General features: G+C 42.4%; 1 protein-coding gene across 16 annotated transcripts in view; it reads left to right on the plus strand.

Annotated features, from left to right (window-relative positions):
* Positions 1-20,886, plus strand: part of obscnb (obscurin, cytoskeletal calmodulin and titin-interacting RhoGEF b) — a 760,766-nt gene that overhangs the window by 533,728 nt on the left and 206,152 nt on the right. For 15 of the 16 annotated variants that reach the window (XM_059639939.1, XM_059639947.1, XM_059639977.1 and 12 more), the window contains 5 exons: positions 5,399-5,465; positions 8,874-8,908; positions 9,249-9,398; positions 15,359-15,498; positions 20,426-20,626. In XM_059639939.1, coding sequence (XP_059495922.1) covers positions 5,399-5,465; positions 8,874-8,908; positions 9,249-9,398; positions 15,359-15,498; positions 20,426-20,626 — 593 coding nt within the window. The remainder of the gene's footprint in view (positions 1-5,398; positions 5,466-8,873; positions 8,909-9,248; positions 9,399-15,358; positions 15,499-20,425; positions 20,627-20,886) is intronic. The other variant, XM_059639941.1, reaches the window with a different exon arrangement.

Here is a 20,886-nt window from a genome sequence, read left to right on the forward strand (position 1 = left end):
AATGTATTTTATAAGTGCAAGTATTATAGGAACATAGGAAGAGTAGACCATTCCGCTCGTCAAGCCTGTTCCACTATTCAGTGAGATCATGGCTGGCCTGTGGCTTAACTCCATGTACTTGTCTTTAGCCCATATCTCTTAAATTGTTTGTTTAACAGCAATTTATCTCCCTCAGATTTAAAATTAACAACTGATCCTGCATCCACTGCCATTTGTGGAAGAGTGTTCCAAGCACCTACCACTTGTCGTGTGTACAGGTGCTTCCTAACACCTCTCTATCTAATTATCAGACTAAGGCCCCTCAACCAGTGCAAAGTTTATCTTTACCAACCTGTCTTTTCCTGTTAATATCTTCAAGATTTCGATAGATCATCCCTTAATCTTCTAAATGCTAGGGAAAACAGGCCTAGTTTGCATTATCTCACCTCAATTTAATCCCTGAAGTTCAGGTATCATTCTTGTAAATCGATGTCGTATTCTGTCTAGAGCCAATACTTCCTTCCTAAGATCTGGGGCCGGATCTACTAATAGTTCTCCAAGTGGAATTTATTCAGAGCTTTGTATAACTGCAGCATAACTTCTGCATCCTTGTACTTCAGTCTTCTAGGTATAAAGATCCGCATTCCATTAGCCTTCTTAACTATTTTCTGCTGCTGTTCATGGCCTGTTAATGATCTATTCACCTGAATCCCTAAGTCTCTTTGGACATCCAGTGTATTTAACTTCATACCGTCTAGAAAATACCTTGATCTATCTTTTATTGGTTCAAAATGGATGATGTGCTCACATTATGATCACAGCTAATGCTGCTAGTGGATAAGTCAGATCCCAAAAAGAAGTTTCGCCTGATGGTCTATATGTTTTGAACCATACATTCTTGTCCAGAAAGTTCATCAAAAAAAATTCAAAGGATTGTCTTGGACAAATAATAGTTTCTTCAATATTTTTAGTAATGTAGATTTAGAGATAACACAAAACGTTATGCTTATTTCCATGCCATTAAATATATCTGTTGATGTACAATCCTTTGAAAAATAATTGACAGGCCATTCAGTCCCCACTTTGTATCCTTGTAGTAAAATGGCACTTACACCAGTGGTTGCAGGCAGCCAGTTTCAATAGCCTGTCAGAATTTTACAATGCTGAATCGTCTGTGGTTGTCAGAACGGTTTTCAAGTTATCAAAGTTTCAATGATATTCTTGTTTCACTTCTAATTGTGTCCTTTCCTTTAACAAATTTGTCGAAGGAGCCAAATAAAATCAGAACAAACTTGCAGCAGAATTTAGTATTTATTGCAGCTCTGCTCAGGAAGATAGGTTAAGCATGTTAGCCTCATTCTCTTAATATGGTAGAATTCTTCATTAAGATGGAGAGTGACACAATTAAACCTGAATCCTGAACTTAAAGAAAGCTAACTTTGATAGTACAAGATATGCATTCTGTAGGATAAACTGGCCAAGGATACTTAAGGGGTTGTCAGTGGATAGGCAAGGTAGACATTTAAAAAACACATGGATGAGCTTCAACAATTGTGCATCCCTGTCTGGCGTAAGAGTAAAACAGGAATTGTGACTCAACCATGGCTAATAAGGTAAGTCTGGTACAGTATTAAAGTCAAAGAGAAGGCGTATAAATTGTCCAGAAAAAGCAGCAAATCCAAGAACTGGGTGAAGTTTAAAATTCAACAGAGGAGGACAAGGGGTTTACTTTAGAAAGGGTAAATAGAATATGGAAGTAAACTTGCAGAAAGCATAAAAGTTGGCTGCAAAAGCTTCTATAGATATGTGAAGAGAAAAAGACTGATGAAGATAAATATAGGTCCCTTGCAATTAGAATCAGGTGAATTTGTAATAGATAACAAAGAGATGGCAGACAAGTTGAACAAACACTTTTGATCTGTTTTCACTGAAGAGGATACAGATAATCTTCAGAAAATGCTAGGGGACAGAGGGTCAAGCACAAAAGAGGAAATTAAGGAAATCCTTATTAGTCAGGAAATTATATTGGGAAATTGATAGGACTAAAACCCAATGAGTCCCCAGGGTCTGATGCTCTGCATCCCAGAGTATTTCAAGAAGTGGCCCTAGAAATAGCAGGTGTATTGGTGATCATTTTCCAGCATTCTGCAGACTCTGGGAGGAGTTCCATTTTACTGGAGGGTAGCTAATATAACTCAACTTTTTTTAAAAAAAAGCAAGGAAAAAGAAAATGGGGAATTATAGGCCAGTCAGCCTAACATCAGTTAGTGGGAGAAATGCTGGTGTCTATCATCAAGGATGTAATAACTGAGCATTTGGAAAGCGGTAACAGAATCGGTCCTAGTCAGCATGGATTCACTAAAGGAAAATCATGCTTGACAAATCTTATGGAATTTTTTGAGGATGTGACCAGTAGAGTAGATAGTGGTGAATCAGGAGATGTTGTGTATGTGGACTTTCAAAGGCTTTTGATAAGGTTCCACACAAGAGATTAATTAGGAAAATTAAAACTCATGGTATTGGGTGTAATGTATTGACACGGATTGAGAGCTGGTTGTGAGACAGAAAGCAAAGAGTTGGAATAGATGGCTCCTTTTCAGAGTGACAGGCAGTGAAATGTTGGGTACAGCAGAGTTCAGTGCTGGGACCTCAACTGTTCACAGTATGCATTAACGATTTCGATGAAGGTATTGAATGCCATGTCTCCAAACTGGCAGTCGATGCTAATCTGGGTGATAGTATGTGCTGTGAAGAGGATGCTGAGGCTCCAGGGTGACTTGGACAGACTGGCTAAGTGGGCAAATACATGGCAAATGCAATATAATGTGGATAAATGTGAGATTATCCACTTTGGTCACAATATCAGGAAGGCAGATTATTATCTGAATGGTGGAAGTTTAGGAAAGTGCAAGGTGCAATGAGACCTGAGTGTCATGGTGAAACAGTCGCTGAAGGTTGGCATGCAGGTGCAGCGGGCAAGAGGAAAGTTAGTGGCATGCTGCCCTTCATAGCAAGAGGATTTAAGTATCAGAATAAGGATGTTTTATTGCAGTTATACAGGGCCTTGGCGAGGCCATACCTTACATATTGTGTGCAATTTTGGTCTCCTGTCTGAGGAGGATTCTTGCTATTGAGGAGGCCCAGTGAAGGTTCACAGGCTGATTCTTGGGACAGTAGGACTGACATATGAGGAAAGGCTGGATCAACTGGACTTCTATTCACTGCAATTTAAAAGAATGAGAGGGCATCTCATAGAAACACATAAAATCCTAATGGGACTGGGCAGGCTAGATGCAGGAACAAGGTTCATAATGTTGGGGAGTCTAGAACAAGGGGTCACATTCTCAGAAGAAGGGAAAAGCCATTCAAGATTAAGATGAGGAAGAAATTCTTCACTCAGAGTTGTGAACCTATGGAATTCAGTCCCACAGGAAGCTGTAGGTCCAGTTCATTAGATATATTCAAGACATGGCCTCTGTGGCTAAGGGGGCCAAGGGTATGGGGAGAGGGAGAAATGGGATGCTGAGATAGCATGATCAGCCGTGATCGTATTGAATGGTGGTGTAGGCTCGAAGGGCTGAGTTGCTTATTCCTGCACATATTTCCTATGTTTCTATGTTTTCTTTAAACATTTGAAAATCGCATCCAAAACTGAATTCCAAATCATTTCATAGATTCTCTTTTTTCTGGCTGGCTTTATGAGCCTGAGATCTAGTCACAAGGCAGCCAAGAAACAACCCAGGATGTTCCATCTATAGCTTCTTAGTTTCTTCTGCCTTTATCAATTATTCTTCCATCTTTAGTGAAGCAAGTAATTTTTCAACTAGCCAGGTCATTTCCCAAGATAGAACTAATTTCTTTCTTAGGGATTTGTTACACTACTCAAACAATAACATATCCATTTAATCTCTGATAACAAAGTGTGGAGCTGGATGAACACAGCAGGCCAAGCAGCATCTCAGGAGCACAAAAGCTGACGTTTCGGGCCTAGATCCTTCATCTTGGATTCTCCAGCATCTGCAGTTCCCATTATCACTGATTCCATTTAATCTCTGTTCTCTTTTAATTTCAATTTTGTGTGATTGGACTGATTTCTCCTTCATTCACTCCTCAGCTTGTTCTAACTGTGACATCTCAATTTAAGGTTTCCCTTCTTCTAATTCTTAATGTTGGATGTTAATTTTCAGCATTTCTTTCTTACAAGATCCTGCTTTCATTTCTCCCTTCAGTTTATCTGCTAACTCTTTCAAATTAGACTTCACAAAAAATTTCAAATCATGCACTACTATTTCCAGAAAAATTCTTACAGATTTTCAAGATGGTTTTGAATGTTGCAAATTCATTCAGTAAACTTCACCAGAATATTCTTGTCTTATGTTCAGAACCTCAACAAATCCATTTATTTAAAAGACTCTGATCCCTATTGAATTAAATGAATTCAAATTCTGGAAAGATGTTATGACCCCAACTGATAGTACTGTTAGTCAAGAATGAAATCTGGCCTGATAGATTGTGTTCTTAATTTTAGTTAACGTGGTAATTCATTCACCAAAGCTTTGTCACACGGGGCTGCAGATTTTTTAACAGCTAAACAGATGCTTATTGCAACATTGTTTGAAATATCTTAAACACTGCGCGACAAAGTCTCAACCTGTCTCCTCGTACTATTTGTTACAGAGACTTTATATCATATTCAAGTTCAACTTACCTGATTCCTCCCTAGTTTTTTCTTGTGAACTGTAAAGTTTTCTTACATGAATACTGATAACTCTGAAAGCTTAGACAAAACTTCTAAACTATCTTTGTCTCTAGTTAGGACTTAAAAATTTCAGACTCTGAGCTCCCTAAGCTAAAACTGATTCATTAGCATGAACCAAAAATTGGCTGAAAATCAGCAGTGTTTACCCCACAAGTCATAAACCACTACAGTAAAAATCAATTCTCCATTAACAATCTGGGGGCTACAGTTTTATGACACATTCTGGATTATCTTACTGTTGGAGGAGATTGTTTTACCTACGTTTTTTTAAAATCCTTCAGAAAAGTAATACACACAAATGCCAATATTTTAAAAGCCAAAGTCTAGATATGATATTTATATCTGTATGTATATCAGATACCTTTCACTTGTACATGTCTTTCAGATTATTCTAGGCAGTGTGGTGCTGATTGTGTATATGACCTGTAGAATCAAACTGCTTTTTAGTCAATTTACTGCAGTGCAATTTACGCGAGGTGATATGTGATAAGAAAATGTTGACACTGTATACAAGGGTCTTTTACAAGCGTAGAAATACCATGCTGTGTACAGTGAAAACAATTATTTTAACTGTATCTAATTTTAAATAAAGAAACAAACTTCAATGAACTGTATGCATTTCCAATTTACAATGTGTGTTCCTTTTTGTTTTCTTACAAGAAGTTGAAGCTCCAACTGAAGAAACCACAACTGTGAAAGAAGCTATTATGCAAACATTTTTGCATGGGTAAGTGCTTCTAATCAAATATTTCTCTGTAAATGCAGGGGAAGCTACTTTATTTGCTTAAATTCCAATGGTAACTCACCTGATAATTTTAAACAGTACTTTTATTAATTCATGGGATTTGGACTTAACACAGGGCCATCGTTTATTGTCCATCCCTAATTGCCTTTGTGAAGATGGTGGTGTGCTGTTTTTCTGAACTGGTGCAGTCCATTTGGTGTTGGTATAGCAACAATGCTGTTAGGGAGTTTCAGGATCTTTATCCAGTGACTCTGAAGGAATGTCAGTATAACACCAAGTTAGGATGGTGAGTGGCTTGGACGGGAACTTGCAGAATGTGGTGTTATCATGTCCTGCCTTGGGAACTTCAGTGAATTTCAGCCATGTATCTTGTAGGTAGTATGCACCTGCCACTGTAGTAGGGGGAGTGAATTTTATTTTTATACTGTCATGAGACATAAGCATTGCTGGCTGACCAGTATTTATTGCCTGTCCCTAGTTGCCCTTGAGAATGTGCTGTTGAGCTGCCTTCTTGAAGTGTTGCAGCCCCTGTGCTGTTCATAGACCTACAATGCTGTTAGCAAGGGAACTCCTGGATTTTGATCCACCGAAATGTTTGTGGATCTGACGCCAGTCAAGCAAGCCATTTTGTTCGGAATGGTGGCAAATTTTTCAATTGTTGTTGGAGCTGCATTCATCCAGGCAAGTGGAGACGATTCCAACACTCTGCTGACTTGTGCCTTATAGAATAGTGGACAGGTTTAGAGAGTGAGATGAGTTACTCACCATAATATTCCTAGCCTGTGATTTACTCTTGACGTCTCAGTATTTATTTGTCTGATCCAGTTTAGTTTTCGGTAATTGGTAATACTCAGTAGGGGATTTAGTGATAGTAATGCTATTGAATGTCAAGGTACCATGCTTAAATTCTCCATGTTAGAGGTAGCCATGTGTGGCATGACTTGTCACTTATCAGCACAAGTCTAGATATTATCCAGGCTTTGCTGCATTTGTAGATTGTAGCATACAAATCCAGTAAATTTTAGTTTCAATCCCTTTCTTAAATCCGACGGATCTTGATTAGGGTAGGTGCTACAGTAGATTTTGGCATCCTCCCTACACCAGGGAAGGTCCGTGAATGCTTTCCTTGTTCACTTCTACAAATAAGCTCTGCTGAAAACTGCATATTTGAATGATGGTATGATGAAGATCTAGCTAGGCTCTGAAACTCCATGATTAAACAGAAGTTGCTATTTATGCTGAAGTCACGAATATAAAATACGGCAGTTCGGACCACATCTTGAAGTGTGAGTTATCAATAGAAGTAAACTTGTGTGAGACCTCAGGAGAAGTAATAAGTGAGAATAGATGAGAAAAGAAGAAGCAGAAATGCCACTCGTGCGTGGAGGCTGGTTTATTAAATCTTTTCATTTGCATTTGTCTCTCCCTCTTCTGGGCTTACCTGTGTATTTGAATAATCAACCCAAAACTTGTACTTACTGATTGTCAAAAAGGGACATAGATGTCTGCTTTTCCTCTTCCATCCAGAATTTCTTTTGAGATAATGGCAGTGAAAGGCTTGGTGGTGATGTTGCAGGAAGTGATGTTCCCACATATCTGCTTCCCTTGTCCTTCTGGTAGAAATTGTCATGAGTTTGGAAGGTGCTGTCTAAGGATTTTGGGTGAATTCTGCAGTGGTTCTTGTAGATTGTATACTTAGCTACGACTGAGCATCAGTTGTGAAGGGAATTGATGTCTATGGATGTGGTGCCAATCAAGTAAGCGGCTTTGTCCTGAATGGCATCAAGCGTCTAAGTACTGTTGGAGCTGCACCCATCCAAGCAAGTGGGGAGTATTCCATCACACCCTGACTTGTGCCTTGTAGGTGGACAGGCTTTGGAGAGTCAGGAGATAAGTTACCCGCTGCAGTATTTCTAGCCTCTGACCTGCTGCTGTAGCCACTGTAATTTTACAGCATGTCTAGTTGAGTTTCCGGTCAGTGGTATCCCGAGGAGAATAGGGGATTCAATAATGGTAACATCATCGAACATCAAAGGTCAGCAGTTAGATTGTGTCTTATTGGAGAGGGTCATTGTCTTACATTTGTGTGGTGCGAACATTATTTGAATTCAGTTTAAAAACAAGGAAACAAAAATTATCTATAATAACATTAGTTTGTTATTTTAAAAACATGAGTTAATTAATGTCCTTTAGAAAAACAAACCTGCCATCTAAACATGGTATAGGTTATATTTAACTTTAGTTCTGCAACAACATAATTATTCCCTGAAATGACCAAGAAAACCACTAAGTTGGATTAAAAGACCACCGAAGGGGAATTGTTGCAGTACCTTCACAACATGGATTGCAACAGCTTCAACAGTGTCCCACCAACCTTTCTCGATGTCCTGATGAAGGGCCCTGACTCAAAACGTCAACTCTCCTGCTTCCCTGATGCTGCCTGACCTGCTGTGTTCCTCCAACCCCACACTTTATTCACTCTGATTTCAGCATCTGCAGTTCTTGCTATCTTCGACCAACCTATTCTCTAGGTGTGGGACAGCAAACAGTTGCCTTGCCAGTGATGCCCCTGCCCTGAGGTAAAACTAACAATGGTTATGTTAATTAAAAAGTTGCTAAATTGCTTTTAAAAACCACGAAGAACCTGGCTTAAAATGTGAGGCTGGATGAACACAGCAGGCCCAGCAGCATCTCAGGAGCGCAAAAGCTGACGTTTCGGGCCTAGACCCTTCATCAGAGAGGGGGATGGGGTGAGGGTTCTGGAATAAATAGGGAGAGAGGGGGAAGCGGACTGAAGATGGAGAGAAAAGAAGATAGGTGGAGAGGAGAGTATAGGTGGGGAGGTAGGGAGGGGATAGGTCAGTCCAGGGAAGACGGACAGGTCAAGGAGGTGGGATGAGGTTAGTAGGTAGGAGATGGAGGTGCGGCTTGGGGTGGGAGGAAGGGATGGGTGAGAGGAAGAACAAGTTAGGGAGACAGAGACAGGTTGGACTGGTTTTGGGATGCAGTGGGTGGAGGGGAAGAGCTAGGCTGGTTGTGTGGTGCAGTGGGGGGAGGGGACGAACTGGGCTGGTTTTGGGATGCGGTGGGGGAAGGTGAGATTTTGAAGCTGGTCAAGTCCACATTGATACCATTAGGCTGCAGGGTTCCCAAGCGGAATATGAGTTGCTGTTCCTGCAACCTTCGGGTGGTATCATTGTGGCACTGCAGGAGGCCCATGATGGACATGTCATCTAAAGAATGGGAGGGGGAGTGGAAATGGTTTGCGACTGGGAGGTGCCTGAAGAACCTGGCTGACAGGTTCACAAATACAAATTTAATTCTTATTTCATTTGACTTCTCTTTTCTTCTCTTTATCTGTGACAATGTTCTTGTGCCTCTTTGTTACAGACCACAAGAAATTGATCATGAAGAACCAGAGAAAAGTGAGTACCTTGTACAAGTTAATGAAACTATTTAAGCTTAATGAAACATTGAAATGTGTTCTCACAGTACTTTTATAGTTTAAACGTATGTGTACCCCCAATCAAGCAAAATGATGTGCTAAATCTATGGATATTCACTTGATCACTCAGTGCCTACTCAGCTTTTGATTTACATGGATATTTATTTTGTGAACATATAACTAAAAACTAAATTGCATATTAAATATAAGATTTTTGTATTTCATCCTGTTTTCTAATTGAAATTTGCCTAGTTTTTATTAGATTTTACAACTCAAACGCTTGCCTAGTTCCCAGAATATTTGCTGTCATTGTATTACAGACGAAAGAGAAGTCCTCACAGAAGCCAGCAGAGAAGCTTCTGCAACCACAACTTTACCACATTTTTCATTGGCAGATGTTGGAACAGAAGAATTCCTGCAAAAATTAACATCTCAGATCACACAAATGGTCTCTGCAAAGATCACCCAAGGTGAGCCATTGGAATTAAAGTTTAACCGAACCTAGCCATTTTGAGAAAGTTAATTTTTAGCATAACCTCTGTTAACATTCATTAATAGTAACAGGTAAACCTTTCAAACTGAATTCTTCCCATTTGCGTGATCCCATGCACATTTGGACAATACCATACCATTGTAAGTTGGTGAATTAAATCTCCTAATCCTCAAAAATTCTTAACACTTCAGGTTTTTGACCTTCATCAGAATTAATTTCAAACATTAACACAGTTTTTCTTTCTCTACAGATGCAGCATTCTTGCTGATTCTTTGTAACATCTTCTGTTTTTGTTTCAGATTTGCAAAATCCTTAGATTTTGCTTTTGTAGAATCACATTCTTATTTCAGGGCACTAACCGCTCCATAAGGCATAGGAGCAGAAATTAGGCCATTCAGCTCGTCGAGCCTGTCTGTCATTCCATCATAGCTGATCAGTTTCTAACCCCATTCTCCCACTTTTTCCCCATAATTCATGATCCCCTTGACAATCGAGAACTTATCTATCTCTGTCTTCAATATACTCAATGACCTGGCCTCCTCAGCCTTCTGTGGCAATAAACTCCATAGATTCATCACTCTCTGGCTGAAGAAATTTCTGCTTGTCTCTATTCTAAAGGGTGTTGGGCAAGTGGGGAAGGTCAAACCCCTCTGATAATTAGGAACAAAAACCAGGTTTCTGGAAAAGCTGAGCAGGTATGGCTGCATCTGTGAAGGGAAAAACAGAAGTTACCATTTCGGGTCCGGTGACCCTTCTGCAGAACGTTCTGAAAATTAAATTGACACACAAGCCCCAATCTTTTATGAGAGAAATAGAGGTTCCCTTCCAATAATTAAATTCAACCAGCCAGAGAAACTCACATCCTTCTTAATCTGTTAAAAGATTAGTTAAAGAAAATCCCTGATGTCCACGTTACAAGTAACAAATAATATTTATTTAACCCTAACAATGAACAAGTTAACAGATTTACTAACAAACTGAACAATTTACCCTAAGTACTAACTATTCCCTAACTGAACTAAATTTTACTGGAATGCTGTTCAAATAATCACATGTCCCACTTATATAAACTCAATAAATTAAAACTCAGTCTGTGCCAACTTGGAGAGATTATTTCTGGAAACGCCTCTTTTTTTGCCACATGCCGTTCTCAGCATCTTGTGGAACACTCTGCCTTCTGCAGCCTTTCTCCTATCGATCTCAAGTCACAAATGCATTTCTTCCGCTGATCTTTCTGTCATGGATATTTTCACTTGAGCTAAAAAAAATGCCATGCAACCTGTGGTGCTTTTGTTAAGGCACTTAATGATTTTTTTTGTGTGAGAGCCAGGTTTATTTCTCAGATGGTGGATTTGCTTTCACTTTGGATGGCGGTTGGCTCTCCCCGATTTTGTAAATGCCCTTTTTTTAAATATCCTTGATGACCTTTCCATTTCTTACACTGGGATTGGTCCCAGGTTGTTAATACCATCCAATTTAAATTCAAGTAGCATTCAGGATTGAGGGTCTGATTTAAATGAATTGGCTAAATTCAAACTAAGTGCCAAAACATCAAAACAAGACTATAAAATGTGAGGCTGGATGAACACAGCAGGCCAAGCAGCATCTCAGGTGCTCCTGAGATGCTGCTTGGCCTGCTGTGTTCATCCAGCCTCACATTTTATTATCTTGGAATCTCCAGCATCTGCAGTTCCCATTATCTCATCAAAACAAGACTACTGTTTTGCTTGCTAACTGTAAGGCCTTTTGGTACATTTGTTTCAATTTCTTAAAGGGATCACGCACTGTTTTACAATTCATGAGTATTCTACACAACTTCATGACAAGACGTTCCTTTTACCCTAAAGCTGTGCTCTCAGGTCCTGGTGTCGCCTGCCAATGGGAAGATCTTCCCAACATCCAGTCTGTCCAGGCCATTCAGTATTCTGTTAAATTTCAATTAGATCCCCCTTCATGTTTCTAAACTCTATTGAGTATAGACCTAGAGTCCTCAAACGTACCTATTATGTTAAGTTCATTCCTGGGATCGTTCTTATGAACCACTCTAGATCTGATCCAGGGTCAGTACATCCTTCCTGAGGTATCATGCGCAGAAAGCTCAGAGCTTTACAAAGCCTCAGGAGTACATCCCTGCTTTTCTAGTCTAGTCCTCTCAAAATAAATGACAACATTTTATTTGCCTTCCTAACTTGACTCAATGTGCAAATTTACCTTAAAAAGATCCTGGATTAAGACTCGCAACTCCCTTTGCACTTCAGATATATGAATTCTCTTCCCACTCAGAGAATAACCTATGTCTCTATTCTTCCAGTCAAAGTACATGACCTCACAATTTCCCGCATTGAATTCCATCAACCACTTCTTTGCCCACTCTCCTAACCTGTCCAAATCCTTCTGCAGCCTCCCTGCCTCCTCAATGCTACCTGTCTGTCCACCTGTCTTTGTACCATCTGCAAACTGAGCCAGTTTGCTCTCAGTTCCCTCATCAAGATCATTAATATATAAATTAAAATGTTGTGGTCCCAACACTGACTCTCCTGAAACACCACTAGTCACTAGCTGCCATCCTGAGAAGGATCCTTTTATCCCCACTCTCTGCATTTTACCAGACAGCCAACTCTGTATCCATGCTACTACCTTGCTTCTGACACCAAAGGCCTCTATCTTACTCAGCAGCCTTCTGGAGTCCAGGCAGACAACATCCATTGGCTCTCCTTGGTCTCACCAGTTCATTACCTCCTCAAAGAACATAGAACATAGAACATAGAACAGTACAGCACAGAACAGGCCCTTCAGCCCACAATGTTGTGCCGACCATTGATCCTCATGTATGCACCCTCAAATTTCTGTGACCATATACATGTCCAGCAGTCTCTTAAATGACCCCAATGACCTTGCTTCCACAACTGCTGCTGGCAACGCATTCCATGCTCTCAGAACTCTCTGCGTAAAGAACCTGCCTCTGACATCCCCTCTATACTTTCCACCAACCAGCTTAAAACTATGACCCCTCGTGCTAGCCGTTTCTGCCCTGGGAAATAGTCTCTGGCTATCAACTCTATCTATGCCTCTCATTATCTTGTATACCTCAATTAGGTCCCCTCTCCCCCTCCTTTTCTCCAATGAAAAGAGACCGAGCTCAGTCAACCTCTCTTCATAAGATAAGCCCTCCAGTCCAGGCAGCATCCTGGTAAACCTCCTCTGAACCCTCTCCAAAGCATCCACATCTTTCCTATAATAGGGCGCCCAGAACTGGACGCAGTATTCCAAGTGCGGTCTAACCAAAGTTTTATAGAGCTGCGACAAGATCTCACGACTCTTAAACTCAATCCCCCTGTTAATAAAAGCCAAAACACCATATGCTTTCTTAACAACCCTGTCCACTTGGGTGGCCATTTTAAGGGATCTATGTATCTGCACACCAAGATCCCTCTGTTCCTCCACGCTGCCAAGAATCCTATCCTTAATCCTGTACTCAGCTTTCAAATTCGACCTTCCAAAATGCATCACCTCGCATTTATCCAGGTTGAACTCCATCTGCCACCTCTCAGCCCATCTCTGCATCCTGTCAATGTCCCGCTGCAGCCTACAACAGCCCTCTATACTGTCAACGACACCTCCGACCTTTGTGTCGTCTGCAAACTTGCTGACCCATCCTTCAATTCCCTCGTCCAAGTCATTAATAAAAATTACAAACAGTAGAGGCCCAAGGACAGAGCCCTGTGGAACTCCACTCACCACTGACTTCCAGGCAGAATATTTTCCTTCTACTACCACTCGCTGTCTTCTGTTGGCCAGCCAATTCTGTATCCAAGCAGCTAAGTTCCCCTGTATCCCATTCCTCCTGACCTTCTGAATGAGCCTACCATGGGGAACCTTATCAAATGCCTTACTGAAGTCCATATACACCACATCCACAGCTCGACCCTCATCAACTTTTCTAGTCACATCCTCAAAAAACTCGATAAGGTTTGTAAGGCATGACCTACCCCTCACAAAGCCGTGTTGACTGTATTTGATCAAGCCATGCTCTTCCAGATGGTCATAAATCTTATCCCTCAGAATCCTTTCTAACACCTTGCAGATGACAGACGTGAGACTTACCGGTCTATAATTGCCGGGGATTTCCCTATTTCCTTTCTTGAAGAGAGGAATTACATTTGCCTCTCTCCAGTCCTCAGGTACGACTCCAGTGGAGAGCGAGGATGCAAAGATCTTCGCAAGTGGCGAAGCAATTGCATTTCTCGCTTCCCAAAGCAGCCGAGGACAAATCTGATCCGGGCCTGGCGACTTGTCACTCTTAATGTTTGACAAAATTTTCAGCAAATTTTCAGATTTGTCAGGCGTGACCTCCCCTTGATGAACCCATGCTGAGTTTGCCCTATTTTACCGTGCACTTCCAAGTAGTCAGAAATCTCATCCTTAGAATGGACTGCAAAATTTTAACAATGATTGTGGTCAGACCATTCGGCCTGTAATTTCCCATATTTTGTTTTATTCCCTTCTTAAACAAGGACTTACGTTAATGATTATCCAGTCCTCTGGGACCCCACCTGACTCCAACAATTCTTGAAAAATCATCACTAACACCTCCACTTTCTCTTTAGCTATCTCCTTCAGAACTCTGGGGTGTCGTCCATTCAGTGGCAGTAGCTATTTTCCTTTTCTCTGATACCGCCAGTACAGCATTCAGCCACCTGATCACCAAGGCCTTCTAATTTGGTGCTGAAACACCCACGACTCATTCACCAGGCCCTTAACAGCATTTAAACATGGAGACACACACTCTTTTTCCAGGAAGATTCACCAGCAACACCTCTGCCAATAGTGCTGCCAAAGCTACAGAGCTCCCAGTATCTGATTAGGCCAACAACTCAGAGAAGCAGGCCACCATCCTTGAATAGATGGGAGCCACTTAATTGCCTACTACTGGTAAAATCATCTAACAATATCATGCTCTACCCTTCCAAGCCGCATTTACTCCTGACGTCAGTACCCAGTGTGCCAATCAGAGTCCAAGTATTCTTTCTATCCCTGCTTTTCTGATTTCACCTTTTCCCCTCCCAGACTGCCGACCTAAATGAGCACTTTCTGCCAGCATCAAAAAGAGCATATCCAGAAATAGCATGATGTCACATCTCACTGTCGAGAGTCTAGTATGACTTTTTATACAGTGCATTATTGCTATAGAGACCATATAATCAGAGCAGAACTCCCTAAGCATCTCATCTGAAGCAACCCCTAAAGTCTGCAGTGGTTTTAGAGATGAGAACGGCATGTGGCATAAAAGAGGTGTTTCCAGAAATAAAACAAGCTCTCAGAATTTTCTCAGACGTTCTCTGAGGCTATACAGATTGTTGTGATAATAGGAAACCCATCAAAGTTGCAGCAGCTGATTTTAAAAATCTCATGAGAAACCTAAGTGAGGTAAAGCAGCATGTCGTGCATTAACCTTAAAAAGATCAGAGGCAAAAGACTAGCTGAGTTGAGAAGTAATGTTCAAGTGAAGTTATAGAGCCATAGAATGGTACAGTACGATAACAGACTCTTCAGTCCAACTTATCCATGCTGACCAGATTTTCTGCATTAATCTAATCCAATTTTCCAGCATTTGGCTGAAATCTCTTTAAACCCTTCCTATTCATACAACCATCCAAATGCCTTTTAAATGTTGTAATTGTACCAGCCTCCACTACTTCCTCTGGTAGCTCGTTCCATATACCCACCACCCTCTGTGTGAAAAAGTTGCTCCTCAGGTCACTTTTAAATCTTTCCCCTCTCACCTTAAACCTATCTTTCTGGTTTTGGACTCCTCTACTCTGAGGAAAAGGCCTTAACTGTTCACCCTATCCATGCTCCTCATGATGTTATAAACTTCTGTAAAGTCACTCCTCATCTCAGGTTGAGGCTAACTGAAATGCCTGTATTGTATTCCAGCTTCACTTCGTGTTCCTGGAGCAGAAAGTGATGAGGAAGCAAAGACTCCATCTCCATCTCCGCGCCATGGTAGATCCAGGCCTTCTTCTATTGTCAATGAATCTTCCTCTGAATCTGAAGATGCAGAAACAAGAGGCGAGGTAGAGTCTGCACTTCAGATTTCCTTTGTGTCTACAAGCTAAGTGAGATGAATGAGGCCATTTAATCTATTTTAACGTACCTGCTTTGGAAAAACCTTAATGTGTACCATTGTACAATTTAACATGATTTTGGAGGGTTTTATTCTGAACACTAATAACTCTTTGCGTGAAGTATTCATCCTGACTTCAAATCCTAAAAAGAATCAATGAAAGTTATATGTTTCCCTATTGTAGAATGTGAATTTGCAAACTAATTTCACTTTATAATGAGATAATGGGAACTGCAGATGTTGGAGAATCCAAGATAACAAAGTGTGGAGCTGGATGAACACAGCAGGCCAAACAGCATCTTAGGAGCACAAAAGCTGACGTTTCGGGCCTAGACCATTCATCAGAGAGGGGGACGGGGAGAAAGTTCTGAAATAAATAGGGAGAGAGGGGGAGGCGGACCAAAGATGGATAGAGGAGAAGACAGGTGGAGAGGAGTGTATAGGTGGGGAGGTAGGGAGGGTATAGGTCAGTCTAGGGAGGACGGACAGGACAAGGAGGCGGGATGAGGTTAATATGTAGGAAATGGAGGTGCGGCTTGAGGTGGGAGGAGGGGATAGGTGAGAGGAAGAACAGGTTAGGGAGGCGGGGATGAGCTGGGCTTGTTTTGGGATGCAGTGGGGGAAGGGGAGATTTTGAAGCTTGTGAAGTCCACATTGATACCTTTGGGCTGCAGGCTTCCCAAGCGGAATATGATTTGCTGTTCCTGCAACCTCATGGGTACCCGCATGGGCCCAAGCTATGCCTGCCTCTTTGTAGGTTACGTGGAATAGTCCCTCTTCCGCACCTACCCTGGCCCCAAACCCCACCTCTTCCTCCATTACATTGATGACTGTATTGGCGTCGCCTCATGCTCCCAAAAGGGGCTCGAACAGTTCATCCACTTCACCAACACCTTCCACCCCAACCTCAAGTTCACCTGGGCCATCTCCAACACATCCCTCACCTTCCCAGACCTCTCTGTCTCCATCTCAGGCAACCAGCAAGAAACTGATGTCCATTTCAAGCCCACTGACTCCCACAGCTACCTAGAATACACCTCCTCCCACCTACCCTCCTGCAAAAATTCCATCCCCTATTCCCAATTCCTTCGCCTCTGCCGCATCTGCTCTCAGGATGAGGCATTCCACTCCGGCACATCCCAGTTGTCCACGTTCTTCAAGGACCGCAACATCCCCCCCCAGCAGTGGTCGAGAACGCCCTCGACCGTGTCTCCCACATTTCCTGCAATACATCCCTCACACCCCACCCCCGCAATAATCGCTCAAAGAAAATCCCCCTCGTCCTCACATACCACCCCACCAACCTCCGGATACAACACTTCATCCTCCGACACTTCCACCATCTACAGTCCGACCCCACCACCCAAGACATTTTTCCATCCCTACCCTTGTCTGCTTTCCGGAGAGACCACTTTCTCCGGGACTCACTTGACCGCTCCACACTCCCCTCCAACTCCACCACACCCGGCACCTTCCCCTGCCACCGCAGGAAGTGCTACACTTGCCCCCACACCACCTCCCTCACCCCCATCCCAGGCCCCAAGTTTACTTTGCATATCAAGCAGATGTTCACCTGCACATCTACCGATGTGGTATACTGCATCCGCTGTACCCGTTGTGGCTTCGTCTACATTGGGGAAACCAAGCAGAGGCTTGGGGCCCACTTTGCAGAACGCCTCCGCTCGGTTCGCAATAAACAACAGCACCTTTCAGTCACGAACCATTTTAACTCCCCCTCCCATTCCTTAGACGACATGTCCATCCTGGGCCTCCTGTAGTGCCATAATGATGCCACCCGAAGGTTGCAGGAACAGCAATTCATATTCCGCTTGGGAACCCTGCAGCCCAATGGTATCAAGGTGGACTTCACAAGCTTCAAAATCTCCCCGTCCCCCACTCCATCCCAAAACCAGCCCAGCTCGCCCCCTCCCCCCACTGCATCCCAAAACCAGCCCAGCTTGTCCTCGCCTCTCTAACCTGTCCTCCCTCTCACCTATCCCCTCCTCCCATCTCAAGCCGCATTTCCATTTCCCACATACTTAACCTCATCCCGCCTCCTTGACCTGTCCGTCCACCCCGGACTGACCTATCCCCTCCCTGCCTCGCCACCTATACTCTCCTCTCCACCTATCTTCTCCTCTATCCATCTTCGGTCTGCCTCCCCCTCTCTCCCTATTTATTCCAGAACCCTCACCCCATCCCCCTCTCTGATGAATGGTCTAGGCCCGAAACGTCAGCTTTTGTGCTCCTGAGATGCTGCCTGGCCTGCTGTGTTCATCCAGCTTCACCCTTTGTTATATAGGAACATCGTTAATCGGTGATTATCCTGGACTTCCTGTAAAATCCTGCAGGTACTTGGTCACAGAGTAATTCAGTCGTACTCATAGATCAAACAGCTGGAACAATGGTCTTTTCTAATGGTTAATGGATTTAATGGCCCCACGTTTAACTGCCCCCACCTTGCCTAAACAGGTAAAGAGAGCAGACAGTTAAAATAATGTGGTATCAGTCATGTCCAGTTTTCTTCTTGATATGCCTCCATTTATACTTGTTAGTTTGTTCAGGTGAGGAGGAAATCAGCAGGAAGGAGGTAGTCTCCTGATTAATTTTATTTTCTTTGTTCATTCATGGAATGAGGGAGTCGCTGGGTAGGCAAAATGTATTGCCCATCTCTAATTACCCAGACGCAGTTCAGAGTTAACCATATTGCTGTGAGTCTGGAATCACTTGTAGCCCAGACCAGGTAAGGATGGCAATTTCCTTCGTAAAGGATATTAAGTGAACCAGATGGGTTTTTTCTCTACCGTCAACACGGTTATCATTAGAATCTGTAATTCCAGATATTTATTGAAATCAAACTTCACCATCTGCATTGGCAGGATTCGAGCCCTCGTCCCCAGGACATTATCTGAGTCTCTGGTTTAACAGCCTAGCGATAATACCACTAGGCTACCACTTCCCCATAAATATACAGATTGATCCAATGCACAGTCCCATTGAGAGGGGGCAATGAAGGTTGTTGTTGCTTGTAGCGTTAGCTTCTTCTTTCAGACAAAATCACAGGATGACCAGCAGATATGTTTTTATAATTTACTTTTCAACCTTTCTTGTAAAGCCTCTGTGTTTGGACCTGGCAAGAATGTCTTGGGCTCCCTTTTATCAGGCTAACTTGCTGTGGATCACCACAGTACCTCCCCTCCCGTATTCTCAACCTGAGAAGAACAGACCATATTTCCATCCCAATTGCTGACAGACAGCTATTTCCATCTCATCCCCAGTCTTAGCACCATTTGAGCCCTGCCTCCACTCCATTCCACTATCACAGTTGTGGCCTCAAGTTTAAAATCCTTCAATGTTGGAAGAGACCAACACAACAGTGCAAAAGACAAGGCTGAAGCATTTACAGCAATCTTCAGCCTGAAGTGCCGAACAATGATTCATCTCGGCCTCTTCCGGTGGTCCCCAGCATTACAGGTACCAGTCTTAAGCCAATTTGTTTTTCTCCATGTGATGTCAAAAAATGGGTAGAGACACTGAATACTGGGCCCTGACAACTTTCCAGCAGTAGTACTGAAGACTTGTGCTCCAGACTTGTTGCATCTGTAGCCAAGCTCTTCCAGTACAGCTACAACACTGTGATCTACATGACGGTTGGAAAATTGCCCTGCATGTCCTGTACATAATAAGCAGGACTAATCCAACCCAGCCAATTACCACTCCCTCCCCAGTCTATTCTCAATCCATAAGTAAAGTGATGGAACATGTCATCACAGTGCTATCAAGTGGCACTTGTGCAGCAGTAACCTACTTGTAACACCCACTTTGCATTCAGCCGGAGTCACTCAGCACCTGACCTCATTAGAGCCTTGATTCAAACATGGATGAAAGAATTCCAGAGGTGAGGTGAGAGTGACTGCCCTTGACATTAAAGCTGCATTCAACCAGTGTGGCATCGAGGAGCCTGACCAAAATTGGAATCAGTGGGTATCAGGGGGCAAACTATCCACTGATTGGAGTGATACCTAGCACATAGGAAGATGATTGCGGTTATGGGAGGTCAGGCATCTCAACTCTAGGACATCTCTGCAGGAGTTTCTCAGGGTGGTGTACTAGGCCCAACTATCTTCAGCTGCTTCATCAATGACCTTCCCTCTATTATAAGGTCAAAAGTCAAGATGTTCCCTGATTAATTGCACTATATTCAGCACCATTCACAGCCCCTCGGATACTGATGCAACCCATTTTCGAATGCAACAAGATTTGTACTTTTCCCAAGTGTGGGCTCACAAGTGGCATGTGACATTCACATCATACAAATGCCTGACTATCACTGTGACATTCACTAACCCCTCACTATCAACATCCTGGGGGTTACCATAGACCAGAAACTCAACTGCAGTGGCCACATAAACAAGAGCAGGTCCGAGGCTAGGAATACTGTGGTGAATAACTCATCTCCTGACTCCCCAAGCCTGTACACCATTTACAAGGCACAAGTCAGGAGTGTGATTAAATACTCCCCACTGAGACTTGAAAGGGTTCAGAACACTTGCAAGGATATTGCCAGGGTTGGAAGGTTTTACTTAAGGGCAACTAGGGACAAGCAGTTAATGTTGGCCTGCCAGTGATGTATGCATCGCATGAATGATTAATAAAAAAAATTCTGCCTTACGTGACTGTTGCAACTTGCAGGACTTATATAACTGACAGAAACTATTTACTTTTGTATTTGCCTACTTGCAGTGCTGATCTGGCTGGCCTTTGGACTGATGGTTGTATTATGCTATTTAAGTGTTGTGAAGAAAGAAAGAAACCCTAAGTGGGCAGATTGAATAACAGTTTTTAAAAAAATCAATACTATCTTTTCCTTATGGCAGGTTTTTGACATTTACGTGGCTACAGCAGACTACAACCCACCACCATCTGAGAAAGAGTCCATTCATCTTAAAGAGCGGCAATATGTGGAGGTCCTTGACTCTGCACATCCACTGAAATGGCTGGTTAGGACCAAACCTACCAAATCAACACCTGCCCGACAAGGTTGGGTATCACCAGCCTATCTGGATAAAAGACTAAAGGTAAACACCAAAACTCCAATAAAGTATCATCAACTTCACACACACACATGAAAGCATTACATTTCTCTGCACAGAAACACATAAACCTAGTGACTACTGTGAATAAATGATAAAAGTGACCATGCAAAATCAGGAATATGATGTGTCATTCCCTTATTGTCTGTTTCCTAGCTCTGGCAAAACTATTCTAATTTAAATTTTTATTTTGAATGCTAATGGAAAGGCCTTGATTTTCATGAATCCTTCTTGGCAGAAAGCAC

This window comes from Stegostoma tigrinum, chromosome 2, assembly GCF_030684315.1.
Source record: "Stegostoma tigrinum isolate sSteTig4 chromosome 2, sSteTig4.hap1, whole genome shotgun sequence".
NCBI classification, from domain to species: domain Eukaryota; kingdom Metazoa; phylum Chordata; class Chondrichthyes; order Orectolobiformes; family Stegostomatidae; genus Stegostoma; species Stegostoma tigrinum.